The 20,244-nt window shown below is 34.6% G+C and overlaps 1 protein-coding gene across 3 annotated transcripts in view; it reads right to left on the bottom strand.

The window, feature by feature from the left end:
* Positions 1-882: 882 nt before the first annotated feature.
* lrp4 (low density lipoprotein receptor-related protein 4) overlaps positions 883-20,244 on the bottom strand; it is a 156,613-nt gene continuing 137,251 nt past the window's right edge. For 2 of the 3 annotated variants that reach the window (XM_089123626.1, XM_089123603.1), the window contains exons 24-38: positions 20,109-20,195; positions 19,837-20,008; positions 17,937-18,099; positions 17,236-17,461; positions 15,792-16,095; positions 15,066-15,284; positions 14,276-14,410; positions 12,238-12,346; positions 11,810-12,002; positions 10,155-10,268; positions 9,287-9,389; positions 9,138-9,202; positions 8,960-9,047; positions 8,724-8,865; positions 883-5,198 (exon numbers count right to left, since the gene is read on the bottom strand). In XM_089123626.1, the coding sequence (XP_088979752.1) occupies positions 4,860-5,198; positions 8,724-8,865; positions 8,960-9,047; positions 9,138-9,202; positions 9,287-9,389; positions 10,155-10,268; positions 11,810-12,002; positions 12,238-12,346; positions 14,276-14,410; positions 15,066-15,284; positions 15,792-16,095; positions 17,236-17,461; positions 17,937-18,099; positions 19,837-20,008; positions 20,109-20,195 (2,459 nt within the window). In that variant the 3' untranslated portion in view covers positions 883-4,859. The remainder of the gene's footprint in view (positions 5,199-8,723; positions 8,866-8,959; positions 9,048-9,137; positions 9,203-9,286; positions 9,390-10,154; positions 10,269-11,809; positions 12,003-12,237; positions 12,347-14,275; positions 14,411-15,065; positions 15,285-15,791; positions 16,096-17,235; positions 17,462-17,936; positions 18,100-19,836; positions 20,009-20,108; positions 20,196-20,244) is intronic. The other variant, XM_039668971.2, reaches the window with a different exon arrangement.

Below are 20,244 nucleotides of genomic sequence, written 5' to 3'. Positions count from 1 at the left end.
TTAGGTAGCCTACATGTGACGTTGCTGTGCTGCGTGGTCATGAAAGCATATCATTTGCATGCATTTTTAAGTATTTTGGTAAAACAAAACATTTTAAACCGTTGAAATGCAATAAGCAGCGAAAGAGAACTCATCTCACTATGTGGCACAACTTAAATGAAGAAAACATTTGCAAGATGTAAACACTGGTCCAGAAGCACTTCCTGTTTCAGTTTTTTTAACTCTACATAAAAACTGGGATAAAATACAACCAACAAAACATATAAAACTGAATCAAAAAGTTAAACAAACATCTTTAAGATGTTTTCTTTACATGTGAAACAAAGAAAACAGTTACAAACTGAAACAGGAAGTGTTTCTGGACCAGTGTTGTTTACATCTTGCAAATGCTAACTTTAGCCTGCTAGCATTGACAACATAGGCTACTGTACCACCCACACTGCAAATCTTCCTCCAAAACACATGAATGCGCACAGACCAGAAGCGAGATGACCAGAGACAACATTATTGCATTACATCATGTGTCGTACACCGCCCGTTGAGAAAACTTTACAGCACAGAAAGAAGTTCTACAATAATGAACATTAACAATGACTGTTTGCACAGCGCTGATGACGTATGCTGTTGGCGTGAACAGGCTGTGCAAACACATCTTGTGTGACGGTCCACCGGATGCAATAATTAAATATAACATTTTATGGTCCCACGCCTTTACAGTAAATATATATTTGTAAAAATACATTTTGATTGTTTAACATTTCGAGTGCCATCAGGATATGAGGAGACTTTCAACCAGCATAACAAAAATGTTTCTTTCCAGAATCACCTAATGCACCTTTAAGTATTAAAGCATAAATATTATTTCATTGAGATGTGCTCATATTTGAGATAAAGCAGGTTCATATTATTTATTTTTTCCAAGTCGGCAGATGTAACACTTTCATATGTTGTAAATTCAGTTTTAGGAAGTAGTCTTTCACAATGTCAGTATATCAATGACCATATTACTTGACTCATCTGCCTTATACATGAAGATAGCCGTCAGATTTATAAAAATCTGAATTATGTAAAATGTTAAAGCAAAACAAAACACAAAAACAACTGCCCCTGGTCTCCCATACACAAAACCTGCAAAAATGTAATACACATGTACCATCTTTAAAAGAAAGTGACTCGAATAAGTGCCATATTTGTATTCAAAAGCAAATGCAGTTTTATATTAAAGATAGAAAAAAGCAAAGTAAATCACTGTCACACACAGCTTGTTAGTATTGCAAAGAAGAACTACATATACAACATCTTCATATTTACATACAAGTATACAACCGAAGAAATTATAAATAGATCTTAGTTAACTTACAGCAGTTACATGAGACTGAAATTTCTGGACTTAAAAAAAAAAACAGCACTCTTGTTAAATAACTGACACCAATCCTACAAACAAATGAAGTGGTTATATAATTTAAATGAATAAAATTAATGCATGTTTGTTCAAAAGACTCTGTATACATTAACTTTTTTTGACTCCCATTTTGTAAATCTGATTTGTTTTCTGAAAAAGGAGGAGTGGAAGGTAAACCGCAATCATCTCCGGTTGCCTCGCCAGCCAACAAATCGAGCTGCCAAGACCAATAAACTACTATGTGGCCTAAATGCACCATGTGTTTTAGCAGCAAAAACATAGTCCTGAACCTCGGAGAACTGTCTCCAAGGTGGTTTTGAGAACTCAAACACATATGGGTTTAGAACATCCTCAAATAATCTTTATATAAAATAAACATATACACAACAAATTTGAAAGCATCATAAACATTTCCCAGTATATATATAGGACGAATTTCACAAAACCATGTCCAAGTAAAATTAAACCCACTAAAAGAAAGAAATGGTTTTGCATAAAAAGTCGGTTTTAGATTAATGGCCTGTCTGAACTCTCAATAATGAATGGCTAGAATGTGTGCTATAAAACACAGGTAGTTCCAGTCAGTTTAATCACTGCTCTATATTAATACACTGCTTTCATTGAAGCACACACACACAAATCACTCGCATAGCTGAATTGCTAAATTATTTCGTAGCAATGAAGGGGTTAAGTCACTGCTTTTTAAGGAGTTACTGTAAACTCACAGCTGAACAGATGCAGGTAATTCACACATCTCTCTCTCTCGATTATTAAAGGGTTAGTTCACCCAAAAATGAAAATTCTGTCTGTATTTACTCACCCTCATGTTGTTCCAGCCCCGTAAGACCTTCGTTCATCTTCGGAACACAAATTAAGATATTTTTGCTGAAATCCGAGAGCTGGATCACTCCTCAATATTAGTCCATAGGCTTCTTGAGGGATTGAAACTTGCCGTCCTCGAAAAGTTAATCAAGACATCGTTAAAATAGTCCAAGTGACTACAGTGGGTCAATCTTAACTTTATCAAACGTCGAGAACACTTTTTGTGCGCAAAAACAAACAAAAATAACGACTTTATTTCAACTATTCACTTCCTTCCCTATGGGCCTCTAGTCAGTTAACGTAGTGTGATAGCGTAGAGCTACGTCACACGTAGGCTCACTATTGGCCGACGCTGGTCATGTGTGTGATGCGTTTGACGTACAACAGAAGCTTACACTATTAAACTAGTAACCGGACTCGAGGCAGAGAGAGAAGTAAATGAATAGTTGAAATAAAGTTGTTATTTTTTGCGAACAAAAAGTGTTCTCGTCGCTTGATAAACTGTAGTCACTTGGACTATTTTAACAATGTCTTTAATAACTTTTCGGGGCTGGCAAGTTTCAATCCCTCAAGAAGCCTATGGACTATATGCAGGAGTGATCCAGCTTTCAGATTTCGTCAAAAATATTTTAAATTTGTGTTCCGAAGATGAATGAAGGTCTTACGGGGTTGGAACAACATGAGCGTGAGTAAATACTGACAGAATTTTCATTTTTGGGTGAACTAACCCTTTAATGCAAATAAACGCCTCATTCTTTCAAATAAATGTAAAGTTACGCACCACTTTATCTCTGTTTGTGATTTAAAGCAGACAAAAAGCTAGAACTATCTAACTGATGAAAATAACCGACCCTTACGGTCAAATATCAATAACCACTTGCTGACACTTTCAATGCTGACAAATAACCATGGTATAAGCAGGATAATCCATGGCTAGCTGTGCATTAAAGGGTTAGTTCACCCAAAAAATGAAAATTCTGTCAGTATTTACTCACCCTCATGTTGTGCCAAACCTCTATGTGTTTATTTGTTGTGCTGAACACAAAGGAAGATATTTGGAAGAATGTTTTAATCAAACAGATCTCATTCCCCATTGACTACTATAGTAGGCTACCATAGCAAAAAATACATACTATGGTAGTCAATGGGGAATGAGATATTTTTGATTAAAACATTCCTCCAAATATCTTCCTTTGTGTTCAGCAGAACAAATAAACACACAGAGGTTTGGAACAACTCGAGGGTGAGTAAATACTGACAGAATTTTCATTTTTGGGTGAACTAACCCTTTACGTGATTTGAATGCACTCCGGTTAACGTCGGTTGGTTCTTTGCCTTAAAATAGATCAAATGCACTGCTAACCGTGACTTTTGATATAGGAGAATCTTTCCATGACAGTTCAACAACGTTTTCCACATGGTCCTCAAGCTATTTATTTTCAAATAGGATTCTCATTAACACAATTTAAATATATTCCAATAATGAGAATATATGGCGTTAGAGTAATGAAAAAAAAAAATGGGCTCACTCTTTTTTCCTTTTCATTTTACGGGAAACATGACCTGGACATGATCCTGACAGGTTTTGTGACATTCACCCAGTCAGTTGCATTCACCTACACAATTAGCATAGCCCTATAATTTCATAGACCGCTAAATCATGTGCAAGTGCAAGGTGCTTTACAGATTCTGGTTGGCTGTTTTTTGTTTTGTTTGCTATATAAACTCAGAACATATTTTAGCATCAAACAAGAAATGCCAGAACGATGTTATATATATACACACACATATATATATATATATATATATATACATACACTGGCTTCATCTTTGACAAAATAACTGTCGTAATAACAGTCAAAATAACTCTTTAAAATGGACTGTAATTTATTCAGTGTGATTCTTCATGAGTATGTATATTCTGTCCTTTGGCACCATCACAACGTTTTGTGAATGAGTCTTTCAACAGTCCTAACGCTTTTAAAAACTACTTCAAAAGAATAAAACATTAAAAACCCAATCCAAAGTACAGAAAGTTCATAAATACATATTTACCATGACAAGATGAGAGCTGGATGCTGAGCATTTCCTAAACTGATAGTCCATGAACAGATAATATAAGCTTGCATTAGAAACAAAAAGCAGTTTACTTCAAAGAGTTTCTCTTGTGTACAAAAAGGCTCAAAATATCAGTCAGTGTTTCTTTTCTTCCTACTCACAAGGCCTGTTCTTTGACTCCAGCGTGCTGTGACCTTCTCCATAGCTCAAAGGACACAAAAAAAAGCGTTGCGCAGTCCAAAGCGAGAGGGCAGAAGACATTAGAGGCAATCCCAATCCAGAATGTCACGTATTATTGACGTTTAGAGTAATGCAAAGGAAACTTTCAAGTATGAGGTCCGTCTCAAATCTATTTACAGTTCATTTGGCTGTTGATGTATTTATGAATTAGCTTTCCTATGTACCAGCTGCTTAAGCATATATAAATGTCCATATGACTGTACCTACCTGTTTTACTTCTAATAACAGTGTGCATTCAAGCCTTTTTCAGGCAAATTTTGAAGTGAAACCGCCAATGACGTTTCTGTTTTCCCGTATATGTCTGCCTCCATGTTGTCCGCGTCTGTTCATACATTTTTCACACTTCGCTCTCAGTAGAGGCTTTACGGTTCGGGACCCAGCCGGTGTCGGGATGCGCACTATGATGTTGGGCCGTTATGGCAAGGGTGGTGTTGATACTCGAGCACTCTGATTGGTCGCCCTGCAGCAGCTGTTCAGTTTCTCCATCATTCAGAGATGCGGAGCTTGCCTGAAGCGAGACGGTATCTGTGCGCATGCAGGTGTGAAGCCCAGCTCCTCGACACACCTTCAACTGTCTCAAGTCTTCCCAGTAAAGATCCTCTCCTGAGAGCAGACACACGCCTTCCACGATGCGGATCTTCTCTTTAGTGTAGCCTCCATCCCCAACACCCTGGACCTACAGGTGACATTCAGCTTCCATTAGAACTGACTTTAAACTCAATTTGGAGATACTATTGTATCTTTAAGTAATTCTCTCTTCTAAGTAAACCATATACTTTACAAGAATATTCTTAGGTGTGATCTTAATGTAATGTTTTCAGACACTTGACTGCACTTAAAGCTACACTGTGTGATTTTTAACCCCATCTAGCAGTAAAAAAGGTATATGACCATCCAGGGAATAGTTTCTGTTCCTATCAATTCCGATTTCGTTTTAACTCCTACGGTGGTCAGTGTAGTCCAAGATTAGCATGGCTTCCAGTTCGACCTCGTCCATGAGTGTTAACTCAAACGAAGCTTGAATTAACGGGTATGTCCCTCTTCGGCTAATGTACTTTCAAGATGGAGGGGCAACATGGCGACCGACATTAGAACCCCTTACCCGTATGTATTTTCAATGGCATATTATACACTCACGAGAATACTTTATTACTCGAACAAAGTAAATATACATTAAAGAGCACATCTATTTTTGAAAGAGCTAAGTGTTTTTAGCTAAGAATAAACTAAAAGAGTTACACAGTGTAGCTTTAAATAAAAATGTAATATAGTTTAAATTTATAATAAATGCAACTTTTTTGACCCACTTAAGTAGGACTTAAGTACATCTTTATATGTGATTTCAAAATTGTTTCTATTATCTCTGAAATATGGTTATAGTTACTACTGAATGCACTGACAAGCATTTATGGTAAACTAAAATAAATATACTTTGATGTAATTTCTATTGAAACGTGTATGTCATGAATATAGATATACAAGTTGCAATTTACTACATTTAAACACTACATTCACATAAACTATAATCAAGTGCTTCACGTGTGATTTAGTATGTTAGTCAACACATCAAAATACATGTACTTAAAACATGACAAAAATTATAAAAACAAACTTAAAATGTACTTAAAAGTAACTTAATCTAACATTATAAATTGCACTTCACAAGTGTACTTAAGTGTTAACAAAAGTCTTGAAAGTGTACTCTTTAAATACACTAAAGTGGCCTTTTGTTTCCTTGTTATTACTCTTTCTGCAAGCACAATTTTTTAAAAATATACTTTTAAGATTTGAAATACACTAAAGTGCGCATTCAATAAAATACAGTTATGTGCACTTTTCACAAGTATATTTTATTAGTAATATATTACAACCCCTTTACCTCTATAATTTGACATTTTCTGGTTCGGGGGCTTAAAGGAATAGTTAGTTCACTTAAAAATGGAAATTCTATCATTTACTTAAGATATTTTGAAGAATGTCAGTAACCAGACAGTCGATGTACACCATTGACTTCCATAGTATTTGTTTCCTACAATGGAAGTCAATGGGATCCATCAACAGTCTGCTTACCGCCATTCTTCAAAATATCTTCTTTTGTGTTCAGCAGAAGAAAAAAACTCATACAGGTTTGAAACAACTTGAGGGTGAGTAAATGCTCACAGAATTTTCATTTTTAAGTGTACTATACCTTTAATGGTGATATTAAACAGTACAGTTTGTCTTTTAATATGGCATTAAAGTCAAAGTGAACAAGAAGTTGCGACCGACTTCAGTATTGTGACATACTTTCAGAGTGAAACGGAATATTGACATTGAAAATTGATTCGATCTTGAAAAAGTGGGCTCAGCTCGCAGCAGACGAACAGCTGGAGAGAATGTCCTACCTAAACTGACGTCATCAGAGAAGAAAGGCTATTCTAGTACATTTTCAGATTAATTAACTTGCAGGGATGAATTGTTCACCACAAGGCTAGTAATGAGCACTACCAAAGTAAATAGGGTACATTTTGATTTCATGCTGACTTTAAGAATAAAGAAAAACACCACTGCAACTCATGCTACCTCAGGCAGAATAGGCTATATCTCATTTCATCATCTTAGTAACATCTATAAATGCTATCTTGCTTGCATGTTCATGCAGAAATTCTTTTCAAACTGATTACATGCATGAAGAAAAAGTTGGGATGCTGGATTTGAGATCAGATCAAGCATAACAGCTGGTCACAATCACAAGGCTGACTTCAAATTAGGGAAGCATCCATTTTCCCATTTTTTATGACTACCTTGTTTGCCATTCTGATGAAAATAAAAGGGGATGTCAAAAGATGAAAGGAGAAAGGGAGTTGTAAGGATGATTGAGCTGCCGTGGAAAACATGGGGAAAAAAAGATGAGTGGGAACCGAATACAGCTCACAAAATGATGAGAACAATTATGTCAGTCATGAATAACAGCCAAAAAAAGATTATTTTCCTGTCATCACTGTAAAGCTGCTTTGCAACAATCTGTACTGTATAATGCTACGTTCAGTCGCGTGTCAAATTCGCGCCTGACACGTCTAGTTTGACGCGTGACCACTTTGTGTTAATTCGCGTGTCAAGAGTGAAACTGACGCGCGTAAAAAAAAAAAAGTTTGAAGAGAAATTTACGCGCGTCAGAATCGAAATCCGTTGGCGGCCATTGTTTTTATGTCGACCGAGTATTCATTAAGAGAGTTACCGCTCTGTATTTACTCCGGAGAGCAGAACAGTGGCGTGGGGATCATCGTCGCCGTATATTCCTCTGGACCGTTCTGAGGTGAACCGTTTGGCTAGTTTCACCAATTGCTCGCTCCAGGAGCTGCGCTGGATGACGGCCGCTGTCAGCGGTACTTCCGCCTGTCCCGCGGCCAGTTTGATGACCTGTTGTCCCGCATCGGAGCAAGGATCACCCTCGCCCTCATCCACCTAATCTAGCTGTCATTTATTTTTGTTTTGATGATAAATAGAGCCAGCCTTCAAAAGCTATTAACTTGTCCTGTGATTTTTTTTCTCTCTCACGTCCAGACACGAACTTATGCACATATGTTGATTGTCTTTACATCATAATACTATTTCATATAATCTAGATATGGAATGAATAACATTCAATACAAAATGACCATGTCTCGTATAGAAATAAAGTTTTAAGTGATAAAATATTTGCTTTGTTGTGCATAATCCCACCATGCATTTAGTCATATACAAAATAATTTATTGAAGCATCCAGACACTTCACCACGTGAGCAAGCCGCTAGGCTCCTGATTGGTTAACGGGGCGCGAATTCACGGCAAAGTTCAGATTTTTCAACTCGGGCGGCAGACGTGAATTCGCATCAAACGTGTGAATGCACAAATGGCACTAACTAAATCATTCACGCGTAACGCGCTTAGCGCGCCAGACGCTCAATTCGCGCGAACTTGTCGCGCGAATGAGGCGTATTCGTGTCTTCTGCGTTGCGCTCCACGCCTCATTCGCGCCGCAGGAAATTTTTACACGCGTAACGCGTCTTTGCATTGACTTAACATTGAAATCATTCGTGCCTGACGCGCTATTCGCGTCCAGTGTGAACGTAGCATAAAGCGCTATAAATAAAGGTGACTTGACTTGACAGATGTACCGATCAATAACAATTTACATGCAACTAAACGTGAAGGTGAAAACGGAAAGAACAATAAACAATACCTCTTTTTTATATCGCAGTTGGTTGTTTATTGTAGGTTTCTGGGCCGTTTCTATTTTAACCTCCTGTGTTGAAGTTCTGTACGAAGGGTTGCTGTATGTCAAGTTGCTGACTCCTGGATCTGCAAACTTGAATTTTTTGTGCCTGGAAAGCAGAAAAAACAACAAAAAAATTAGTATGACCAGCTGAGAAAAAAAAATGAAATCATGAAAGTGCTTCATAAAACCTGGAGACCAACCTGTAAATAATGAATGCAGCTATGAGTATCAGGATCGCCAAAATTGACAGAGCTCCGCCAATCACGTAGCTGATATGAGGGCTCTCGTCTTTATAGAAATGGTCAAAATGTAAATGTTCATTCACACTTGCTTCATAATGTTTATTACTCTTATACAACAGAATTGTAATCCATTTACCCCGAGGTGCAGAAACCACATGGCTCTTAGAGCAGTCCTCTTTATTGAGACTTGCATCTGTACAACTGTGAGGAGAAAGTGATGGGATTTGACTTCATTCTTTAAAGAAAACTTTTTATTTTTTGACTGAATGGTCGCAGTTGACTTACTTGACCACCGACGGGCCTTTGTGAGGTTTTTCTGTGGGGAGTTTTTTAGGGGCCTGAGTACCCATGGTGCCCTTCTCAGGTGCCGTGGGAATGTAACCAGAGACTAGTCCAGAGATAGAATCAGGGTTATTATACCATAGTGAGGTTATTTGAAACTTGATGGACTAAAATAAACTAAAACTGAAATATAATTAATAATTAGACATAAAAAAAACTAAAGACTATCACAAAAGACAAATACAAACAAACAAAAAAGAATAAAACTTTAACTAAAATTCTAATTAAAATGAATAAATAATATTTCAAAAACTCATTTGAACTAACTTAAAAATATAGTATATAATATACTATATATATATAAATATAGTAAAACTATAATATCTCGATGACAAAAATAACACTGGGCACAATTGTAATATTACTGATAATTACTATTTATGCTAATGTATTAATAATAATTAATAAAGACATGCAAATATACACGAATATTCACTTCAATGAAAATACAGGCCTATGTAAGCTATCAATCAAATTTCTAGAAAACAAAACTGAAACGGTGTTTGTTAATTATATAAAAAATACATGAAAAAAAAGAATCAGTTTCCTTGGCAACTAACTGAAATAAGTTGAAGTACTAAAATTACTAAATTAAATAAAAAGAAATAAAAGCTAAAATAACTGTACATGATTAAAAAAAAATCTAACTTTTCACAAAAGTGAAAACTGAAAAAACAAAAATAAAAACCATTACAAAATATTAATAAATACTACAACAGTGCATACCACTAAAATGGTAATATGGTAGATGTAAACACAGTTATATCATTAATATAATGATTAATTTGTGTCATCTCAATGTTGGACTCACTTGTAGAGCAGGGTCTGCTGTCAGGCTCATCTGGACACGCGCACACAAAACCGTTGCTCTTCGCTAGACACAAGTGTGTGCAACCCCCATTATTCACACTGCAATAGTTTGTGCCTTGAAAGAAAGGATTGTAAATGTTACTACTATATTGGAATGGCGACTATAACATTTATTCATCATTAATGTACTCACTGTTCATGCAACAATAACAAATTTAAAAATACCTTGAACACATATTACATATGATTAAACTACACTATCTAGGTAACAATCTTTGTATTTAAATCAAACAAAAGACCATAAATGAGACTAGTGTTTTCCAGCTCTGGTCCAGGACACATTTTGGACGTCGAAGTTGGAGTTGAATCATACAAAATGTGCAGTGATGTTAGGGGATCCAGGATCAGGGCTGGGAAACACTGTTTTGGACCACAGAAGATTTATATATAACATTTCCCCTAAGAATCCAAACACTTCCCTGTTTGCAGAGAAGATTTACAAAAAGTATGTTGTTAATACATGTAATACTAATATTTTAAAATAAATCAAAGCGTAATCTAAATTCAAATGTTAAACTAGATTTTTTTTTATTCTAACAAAAAACATGACATAAATGGAAAATGAATTTCTTATACAACATAAGAATATAATAATGTTGAATGATCAAATTGAAATAATAATAGAAAAATCTTTTTTCCCTTTTCAAAACTGTTGCTTTTAATTGAAGAACAAATATCTTTAAACTTCTGAAGTGACCAAATGAATTGTGAATAATAAATGAATATTCACTTCCAATGGAAGTATGCTTACATAGGCCAAAATTCTGATGAATATAGACATCTGTTATTCAAATTTCTAGAAAACAAAACTAAACACTAAAAAAATCAATAAAAAAAAGCTTGGCAACTAAATTAAATAAGTTAAATTAAAATAAATAAATTATAATATATATATATAAACAAATGAATAAAAATAACAAAACACATAAAATCACTAAAACTTAAATAAAAAAAAAAATTAAATTGAATACATCAATACTCCCATGCGTTTTTAGTTAATAATCATAATTGTATCAGAAATAGTCCATTTTAGGGGGCTTGAGAAAGGGTTGAGAACCGCTGCTGTAAAGATGCTTAATATAGAGGTTAACAGTTTCTTTCTTCTGTTGAACACAAATATATTTAATATATTTTTATATTATATTTTATATTATTATATTTTATATATTTATATATTTTATATATTATATAAAATGTATATTTATATATTTTATATAATTTTTAATATAATATTTTATAATATAATATTTTATATTATTATAATATATTTTATATTATATTTTATATAATTTTTATATTTTTTAAATATATATTTTTTAATATATTTTTAAATATAAATACAAGATATTTTCAAGAATGTTGGTAACCAGACAGTTAGCGGTAGCCATTGACTTCCATAATAGGAAAAGAAAAAACTATAGAAGTCAATGGCTACCGTCAGCTGTCTGGTTACCAACATCTGAAAGAAACTCATACGGACGGGTTTGGAACAACTTGAGGTGAAAACAACATTTTTTTTTTTCCACAATAACCCTTCAAAGTAAAACATGTAGACATGTTGAGCTCTCCAGTTCAGGCCAAATAAGTCAATCTTACCAGTCTGCCTTTGTGGTGACACCACTATGATGTCCATGAGGCCCTCTACATTAGCCAGCACAGTTTCTTTACTACGACCTGTATGCTTATCTACTCGCTGAATAGACTTGGTCTGCCAGTCCGTCCAGTAAATCCAATGGTCTTGCTGTGAGATTCGGGGAAAAGGAGTTAAAGGAGAGTATACCGGTTTCAACTGGAGACAAAGAAAAAGGGGTAAAAAAAAAAAAGAAGGGGGGGGGGGGGGGGATGGGAAGAAAAAGGAGGGTCAGAAAATGGAAAGATGCCAAGGAAGAGAACATCATGCTAAGGTTATAAATGCAGAGACATAAGTGAAAGAGAGGATGGGTCAGTGGAGCAGGAGGTGGGGTGGTGTGAGTGACACACATTGAGTCGATAAGTGAGGGTGAGGATCAGATATGGAAAGGTACCTGCGTGAGGGCAAACGGGTGTGAGACGGGGCTGATGAGAATTTGACGCAGTTTGCCATTCAAGTCAGAACTTTCTATGCGGTCCAAGTGTGCATCCACCCAAAAGATCCTATACATGAAATCACGTGATAATTCAGTGATGATTCTCCAAAATGTTTAAAAGGTACTTGCCATGATTATGGTACAAAATAAGAGTCTGAAATGCTTTGAGGAAGACATCTTAAAGCAAATGAAAGTCAAAAGTAAAAGGAGTATTCAGAAAATGTTGATATTAAGCCTATTTTTTCAGCTCTTACAATTATCAATATATAAAAATCACAATTTGTGATGTAATTTTTGTTTTATTATAATGAAAATGGCACAAGTGAATATATATATATATATATATTTATTTATCCTACTAAGGCAATCCTACTTGTGGTTTATTCTTAACAAAATGCTATTATAAATCTACAGTTTTTTTAGTATAATTGAGATACTACTATAGTTTTCAATATTTTGAAACCTTTTTATATTCGATCTTCGATCTAGTAGTAGTTTTTGTTTTTCTATATACAATATCTATATAACATTTTTCTATTTTTAGATTTTTTTGTTTATATAGTTTTATTAATTAGGTTTCAGTTTTAGTTATTTTAGTACATCAAGTTAAACTAAATTAAAATGAGAAATGTTGCTTGACAAATAGACAAAAAAAGGGGGGGGGGTTGTTTATTTTATTTAAAGTATTTTTTACAATTATTTTAGTTTTAGTTAACTATAACAACCTTGTACATTTATTTTGAGAGTTGTCATGATTAAAATGTATAAACAAAACACCTAAACTAAGTTTGTAAATGTAATCTAAATGAATAGTCGCAACTACAGTAGCTAGTTTCCCTTACTTTCTACTAGGAACTAACTGTACCCTATTCATGGAAAGTACCTGAACAGTCAAAGCCAGTTGATGTTAGTGCTAAAGTGGCATTGAAAAAAGTATAGCTAGGTGTAAAACTGAAGATAGAAAGGAGAACAAAATTTAAAATCAAAATGATTTTCAAAAACAGAAATAGTGTGCATGTTTCACCTAAGGCCACATACACACTGCAGTCTAGTGATAAGAGTGTTTAAATATGGTAGTGAATCTCCAAAAATCATTAGGTGTGCATTACCCTTGACATTGCAATGACTGAGATAGTGATAAACATGACTGTGAACAAGAAGCATGAATGCCAACCTGTTTGATTTGACCAAAGAAACTAAGGTGCCTTTTTCAGGAAATTGCCAATGGCAGAAGGTTTTCTGGTGGCTTATAAATAAGGACAACACTTGGTTGCCATTTTTTTGGTCTTATTTTCTGAATATGGTCACATATTTGGGCTTATTTGCTTGCAAATCTCTTCATTTGGGGCTTGTTTTGTTGAGCTTTTTGGAAGTGTGTTGAGTCAACAGTGAAAAAACTTGCCATCTATAATATTAAGTCAGTCACTACGTTTTACACAATCGTGGCTATTCATGGCTAGCGTGAGAACGATTAAAGGGTTTGTCAGTATTTGTGTTTCCATCAACCTATATTTATGTGAATTTTGCGATACCTCAAAAAACATTGGATGGAAACAGCAAGAACAGCAGGAAACTGTTTTAAATTCTAAAAAAGTATACACTCATTTGAGGCAGATCACTTTTTATCCGATAAGCAGATAAACACACCAACGGTGGAAACCAAATTAATGTGTCAACTTTGCCTCAACAAAGGGATGTGATTGGATAACAACTTCATTCACTTAAAGTTTGAACATATATGGATTTATTGTTAATGCAGCTGTCAATGCCTGCATTTTTCAGCAAACTTGGTCATAGAATGCAGTAAAATGACCAAACTGTGTTTGTACAGAAAGGCATTATGCAGTCAACAGGGAACATTGGAAAGTGTATGTGGCCAAAAAAGTGCATCAGAATTTTGTCGATTGGGTTAATGGGTTTAAGGTCCACATGTGTGCCATCTTTCAATAAATCATCATCGAAACTCTCCCCTTTTTAATTAATTCTCCTCTTTTACCTGCGAGTGTCATAGTCCAGTGTCAAGCCATTTGGCCATCCAAGATCTGTGTTGATGAGGACTTTTCTGTCCGTGCCATCCAGGTACGCTCGTTCAATCTTTGCGATATGACCCCAATCTGTCCAGAACAAGAACCTTGCCAAAGAATAGAATGATTAAAAGCATTCATTAGTAAAAATATAGTAACTATATATAGTAACTCCCTTCTCTCTGTCTCTCTCCCATGTCATCCAAGATGTCCATGTCTTTCTTTCTTCAGCCGAAAAGAAATTAAGGTTTTTGGAACATTCCAGGATTTTTCTCCATAAAATGGACTTTTACTGGTAACCAAACGGTTCAAGGTCCAAAAGACAGTTTCAGTGCAAACCGCAAACTGTTCAAAGGGCTTTAAATGATTCGAGATTTGGGTCTTATCAAGTGAAACGATCAGTCTTTTAAAAAATAAATAACAAAGTTTAAGTTTTATAAGCTCAAATGGTCACCTTGCTCTGTACTGTGATGCGCGTTCATGACTCTCTTGTTCGAACTCGTTCATCAAAATGAATGAATCTTTTTCGAGTCATTTGGTTCATTCAACAAACAAAATGAACAAATTGATTTGGAAAAAGATTTGTTCATTTTGATGAACGAGTTCGAACAGGAGATTCACGAACGCGCATCACAGAATATTCTAAAGATGGCGGCGCCCTTGTTTCTCTGGTGCATAAGGTCTATATCGGAGACTTAAATATATAGAAATCCATAAATCAACAGAACTGGAAGTAAATGATAATATGTTTGCCTTTCTCACCCTTTGCTAGGAAAGACAGCGATAGCTCTTGGTTCATCCAGACTGTTATTCACCAGAACTTTCCGAGATGTGCCATCTAAGTGAGCCACTTCAATGGTGTTACGGCCAGTGTCTGTCCAGTACATGTTGCGGGCGACCCAGTCAACAGCAAGTCCATCAGTGGTCTTCAGACCATGACTGATCACAGTTTCCATATTGCTGCCATCTAAATTTACCCGTCTGAAAACAATGAAATATTGTGTAAATAATATAAGAGAGCTTAACAATACATGGCATTTAAAATAGAAGTAAATGCCAGGATGGAGATTTTTTTAAAACTAAAAAATCTTGAAAAATCTTGCAGGATAAAAGATAGTATGCCACTAATGCAGTAAAAAAAAAAAAATATATATATATATATATATATATATATATATATATATGAAGAGTTCAGATGCAAAAGCCTCTAAATGCCATTTGAAATTTTCTTCTTTAATGATGATTTTTATCAAACTTGTATATTTAAGTTCAGTAATTTCACTTAAATAACAATTAATAGGTTATTATCATTGCCATTTAAGTGAAATCACTGAACTTAAATATACAAGCTTGATAAAAATGATCATTCTAGAAGAAAATTTCAAATGGCACTTAGAGGCTTTTGCATCTGAACTCTTCATATATATATATATATATATATATATTTATTTCAAGAATAATGATTCATTTTAGTATTAGACATCATACCTGATGACATCCAGAGACACATCTGTATAGTACAGTTTCCTCTCCACGCTGTCATAGTCCAAGGAAATAACATTTTGCAGCTCGGGCACAGGAACGTACACATCCGTATGGTCATTAGTGTCTAGAGAGATTCGTCGGACACTAATGCGATTCGAAAACAGCAGGTATGTTTCAGGCAAATTGTCACATGACCTTCCATCACTTTTCAGCAGAATACCCGTGGGACAAGCACAAGACGTCACATTATGCCGAGGAAGGCAAAGGTGAGTGCAGCCGCCGTTTCTCCTGCCGCATTTATTGAAGCCTGCAGGAACAGGAAGGACAATCATGCCAAAAAAATCACCATCTATTTGTATTATTATACGTCAAGCTTTGCTAAGCCTTGAACTGCACAACATTATTCACCAATTAACAACTATAAAGCACATTGTTGTAATTATTTACTGGAAAAAAGGATAAAGGTTGATATAAAGCAGGCACTTTCTGTGACAAAAATGAGTGTACTGTACACTAGCGTTATTTTAATATTACGTTTACTGCACAGACAAAAAAAGTCGCTTTTTGGATTTAGACAGGAAACTAATTAAGAGTCTATGATTGGATCATTATTGTAGTGATTATTATGTTTCTAGCATGTTATATGTTTGCCAACAGTTCTCCTAATTGATGGAGCGTGTAGCTAACAACCAAAGACGCATCATAGTCATATTTCAGGATGACAATGTCAAGATTCATCAGTCACAAATTGTGAAAGAATGGTTTGGAGGAAGCATGAAAAATCATTTTTCCACACATGAATTGGCACCATAGTCCAAATCTTAAATTCAGTGAAAACTTTGCAGAGTGCTGGAGTTGCATTGACAATACAAGATCTTGATTTCCATCAATTTCTGGTCAAGATCTTGTAGACTCCAGATCTATTCAAAGTACTTGCCTATTTAAATTCAAACATAAGCAAACATTTTTATTATTATTTAAATTTAGCTTTTATTTTTATACATTGTTTTCATTTTATTAAAATTTTATTAATAGTAATTTTGTGTGCTTCTTCTTTTTTTTCTATTTAGCTTTAATTGATCATTTCGATTTCAGTTTTAGTAATTTTAAAACAAAATTATTTAATTTAGCTGCCAAAACAACATTTCTTATTGTCATTTAAGTTTTCTAATATTACATTTCTAATACTTATTATTTTTTTAAATGTATTATAAAATCTAATATTGTTATTTTATTGCATTTCAGATTTATTTCAATTAACGATTAACATTTTTAAAAAAGTTTTAGTTCATGACAAAACACAAATTTTGGTTCTAAAAATGACAGAATTAGTTTATCATATCGACTGTTTTTTTTAAAAAAAACATGAAGGCTATTGGATGCACAATGCGAAAGGCTTTGAGAATAAACACAAGATAACACCCCACTGTACTATTTTGCGACCTACCCAAAGGTCTTGCGCGGTCAACAGCCTGGATGTCCATGAGACCAGGTAAGTTGGAGCGGACTGTGATGGTGTTTGCTCCAGTTCCCTTGTCAGCTCTATGAATACTGCGGCTCTGCCAGTCGGTCCAGTACATGTGCGGTCCCAACACAGTGAGGCCGTACGGGTGCTGCACAGGAGACACCAGGGTCTTCCGGTTTGAACCATTAAGATCAGACGCTTCTATCCGCTAAAGGTTCAGAAAGATTTATTTTAATTCAACCAGTTAGCATTTATACAAGTGTTATCATTCCTCTGTAGGGAAACTTGAACAAAATGTTACACTAAAGGTTGGAACAAACATGTATCATACTGTTATGCAAATTTACAAGAGTAAATGATCAACATGATTAACACTTAATATCTATTGTATGCAATCAATGATATACTGTAATAACGATGTCACAATTCACAATTATATCATAGTGTATAAACCATAAAGACTGAGCATATGATACTCAAACATATGCAATTTGTTTTTAAGTTTGTAGGTAAAGATTCATACGCTTTTCCATAAAAAAAGTGATATTTCTGACTATTACTTCATATGTCAGGCTATACAATTCTAATCAGATTGTTATCATACATTAATTGACTACCTGACTTTCAAGTCTTTCTGAACTCAAACTTATTTAGAAACACATGCATTGTTGCTATACACTAACCTCAGTATGTGCATCAGCCCAGAGCAGTTGTGAACCAGCTTTGTCTATGGCAAGTCCATTAGGCCAGCCGAGATTATTATTGATCAGAACTACACGATCTGAACCATCCATACTGGAGCGCTCCAGCTTGGCATGTTCACCCCAGTCGGTCCAGTACATGTACCTAAAAGCAGATTTTATATTAATCATTACATACAGTGCCTGTCCCCGGCTGCAAGAAACAAGTTATAATCACTGAGGGGTTTTCTTAAAGCTACACTGTGTAACTCTTTTAGTTTATTCTTAGCTAAAAACACGTTGTTCTTTCAAAAATATATGTGCTCATTAATGTATATTTATTTCGTTTGAGTAATAAAGTATTCTCGTGAGTGTATAATATGCCATTGAAAATACATACGGGTAAGGGGTTCTATTGTCGGTCGCCATGTTGCCCCTCCATCTTGAAAGTACATTAGCCAAAGTGGGAAATACCCGTTAATTCAAGCTTCGCCTTTCACGTTTACGTTTGAGTTAACACTCACAGACGAGGTCGAACTGGAAGCCATGTTAATCTTGGACTACATTGGCCACCGTAGGAGTTAAAACGAATTTCGAATTGAGAGGAACAGAAACTAATATTTCACTGGATGGTCATATGCATTTTCACCACTAGATGGGGGTAAAATCACACAGTGTAGCTTTAAAGGGATACTCCACTTTTTTTTGGAAATAGGCTTATTTTACAACTCCCCCAGAGTTAAACAGTTATAGTAATATCAGAAACCACACAGTTTGTGGTCTCATAATGAGACCACAAACTGTCTGGTTACTGATATTCTTCTAAATATCAGAAAATCGTCTGAATGGATTCAAAAACGGTAAAACTCAACTGTTTAACTCTGGCAAATGAGCCTATTTCCAAAAAAAGTGGAGTATCCTTTTAAAAAGAACCTTAACTAACACTCTTTTGTAACAATGTCAAATTAAAAGTTTTACTTAAAAAAATTAGCTTTAATCATTTGTACACTTATTTTGATGCATTGACTCTTAAGCACATGTAAAGTACTTTAAATGTAATATTTCTTAACTTACTACAGTTAACATGCGTACTTAATTGCAACTTCACTACAAATGCGTAATAACAAATATATTAAAATATATGACAGAACAAGACATGCGTTTTAATATAAATTACATTAAAGTATATTTTGGTTTACCATAAATTGAAGTATTTAGGGAAAAAGTAGGTATAAAAGCACACCAAAAGTTCAGCTAATTGCATTTAATATCAATTTAAACTATAATACATATTTATTTAATTGCAATCAAAATCTAGTTCCCAGATAAGTAGAATCTTTTAGTAGTATACTAAAGTAGTATACTAAAGTCTACTTTTCACAAGGGCACAAAGTGAATAACACATATAGCGTATTATATAGGGAATAGGAATTTATCAAGTCTATCTAAAATATATATATATATATTTTAGGGCTGTGCAAAAATTAATTGCGATTAATCGCATCCAAAATAAAAGTCTGTGTTTACATAATATATTTGTGTGTGCTGTATATAATTATTTTGTATATATAAATACACACACATGCATGTATTTATTTAAGAAAATGTGATATTCATATATAAAATATTTATATTTATATAATATAGATTATGTATTTATATATATATATACAGAAATTAAGTGCAAATAATTCTTAAATATATACATGCATGCATAGGTATTTATATATACAAAATAATTATATACAGCACACACAAATATATTATGTAAACACAGACTTTTATTTTGGATGCGATTAATCGCAATTAATTTTTGCACAGCCCTAATATATTTTAAAATACAACAAAATTTGCCCTGAAATGAATTGTTTGGAGTCAAAACAGTGTAGGGCAAAACATTTACCCCATCTCATGAAACAGGGCGATTGCACGAGGGCTGTCCAGGTTCTGCCACACCAGCACTTTTCTCATTGAGCCGTTGAGATTAGCAACCTCAATGCGGTTTGTCCCGGTGTCTGTCCAGTAGATTTTTCTGCCCACTGAATCCACTGCCAGACCATCTGTGGTCATTAGACCTGAAAGAGAAGGGAAACACTTCCAAATCAATGAAAGTTGAGCGAGTGGATACAAGTTATTTAATACAATTACTGTGCATAGAGGGTAACTGTAGATTACCAGTTGAAATAAGGTCCTCATGTTCTGTACCATTGATATTGGCTCTGCTGATTTTCTTTAATGTACTGTCTGACCAGTACACTTTACCTGCGGAAGCATGAACATATCCAAACTGATTCCCCCCGAATATATGCAA

The sequence above is a fragment of the Pimephales promelas genome, chromosome 1 (assembly GCF_988280905.1).
Source record: "Pimephales promelas chromosome 1, fPimPro1.hap1.1, whole genome shotgun sequence".
NCBI lineage: Eukaryota > Metazoa > Chordata > Actinopteri > Cypriniformes > Leuciscidae > Pimephales > Pimephales promelas.
Note: the sequence above shows the minus strand (reverse complement) of the source record. Positions and strands in the feature narration are given on the sequence as shown.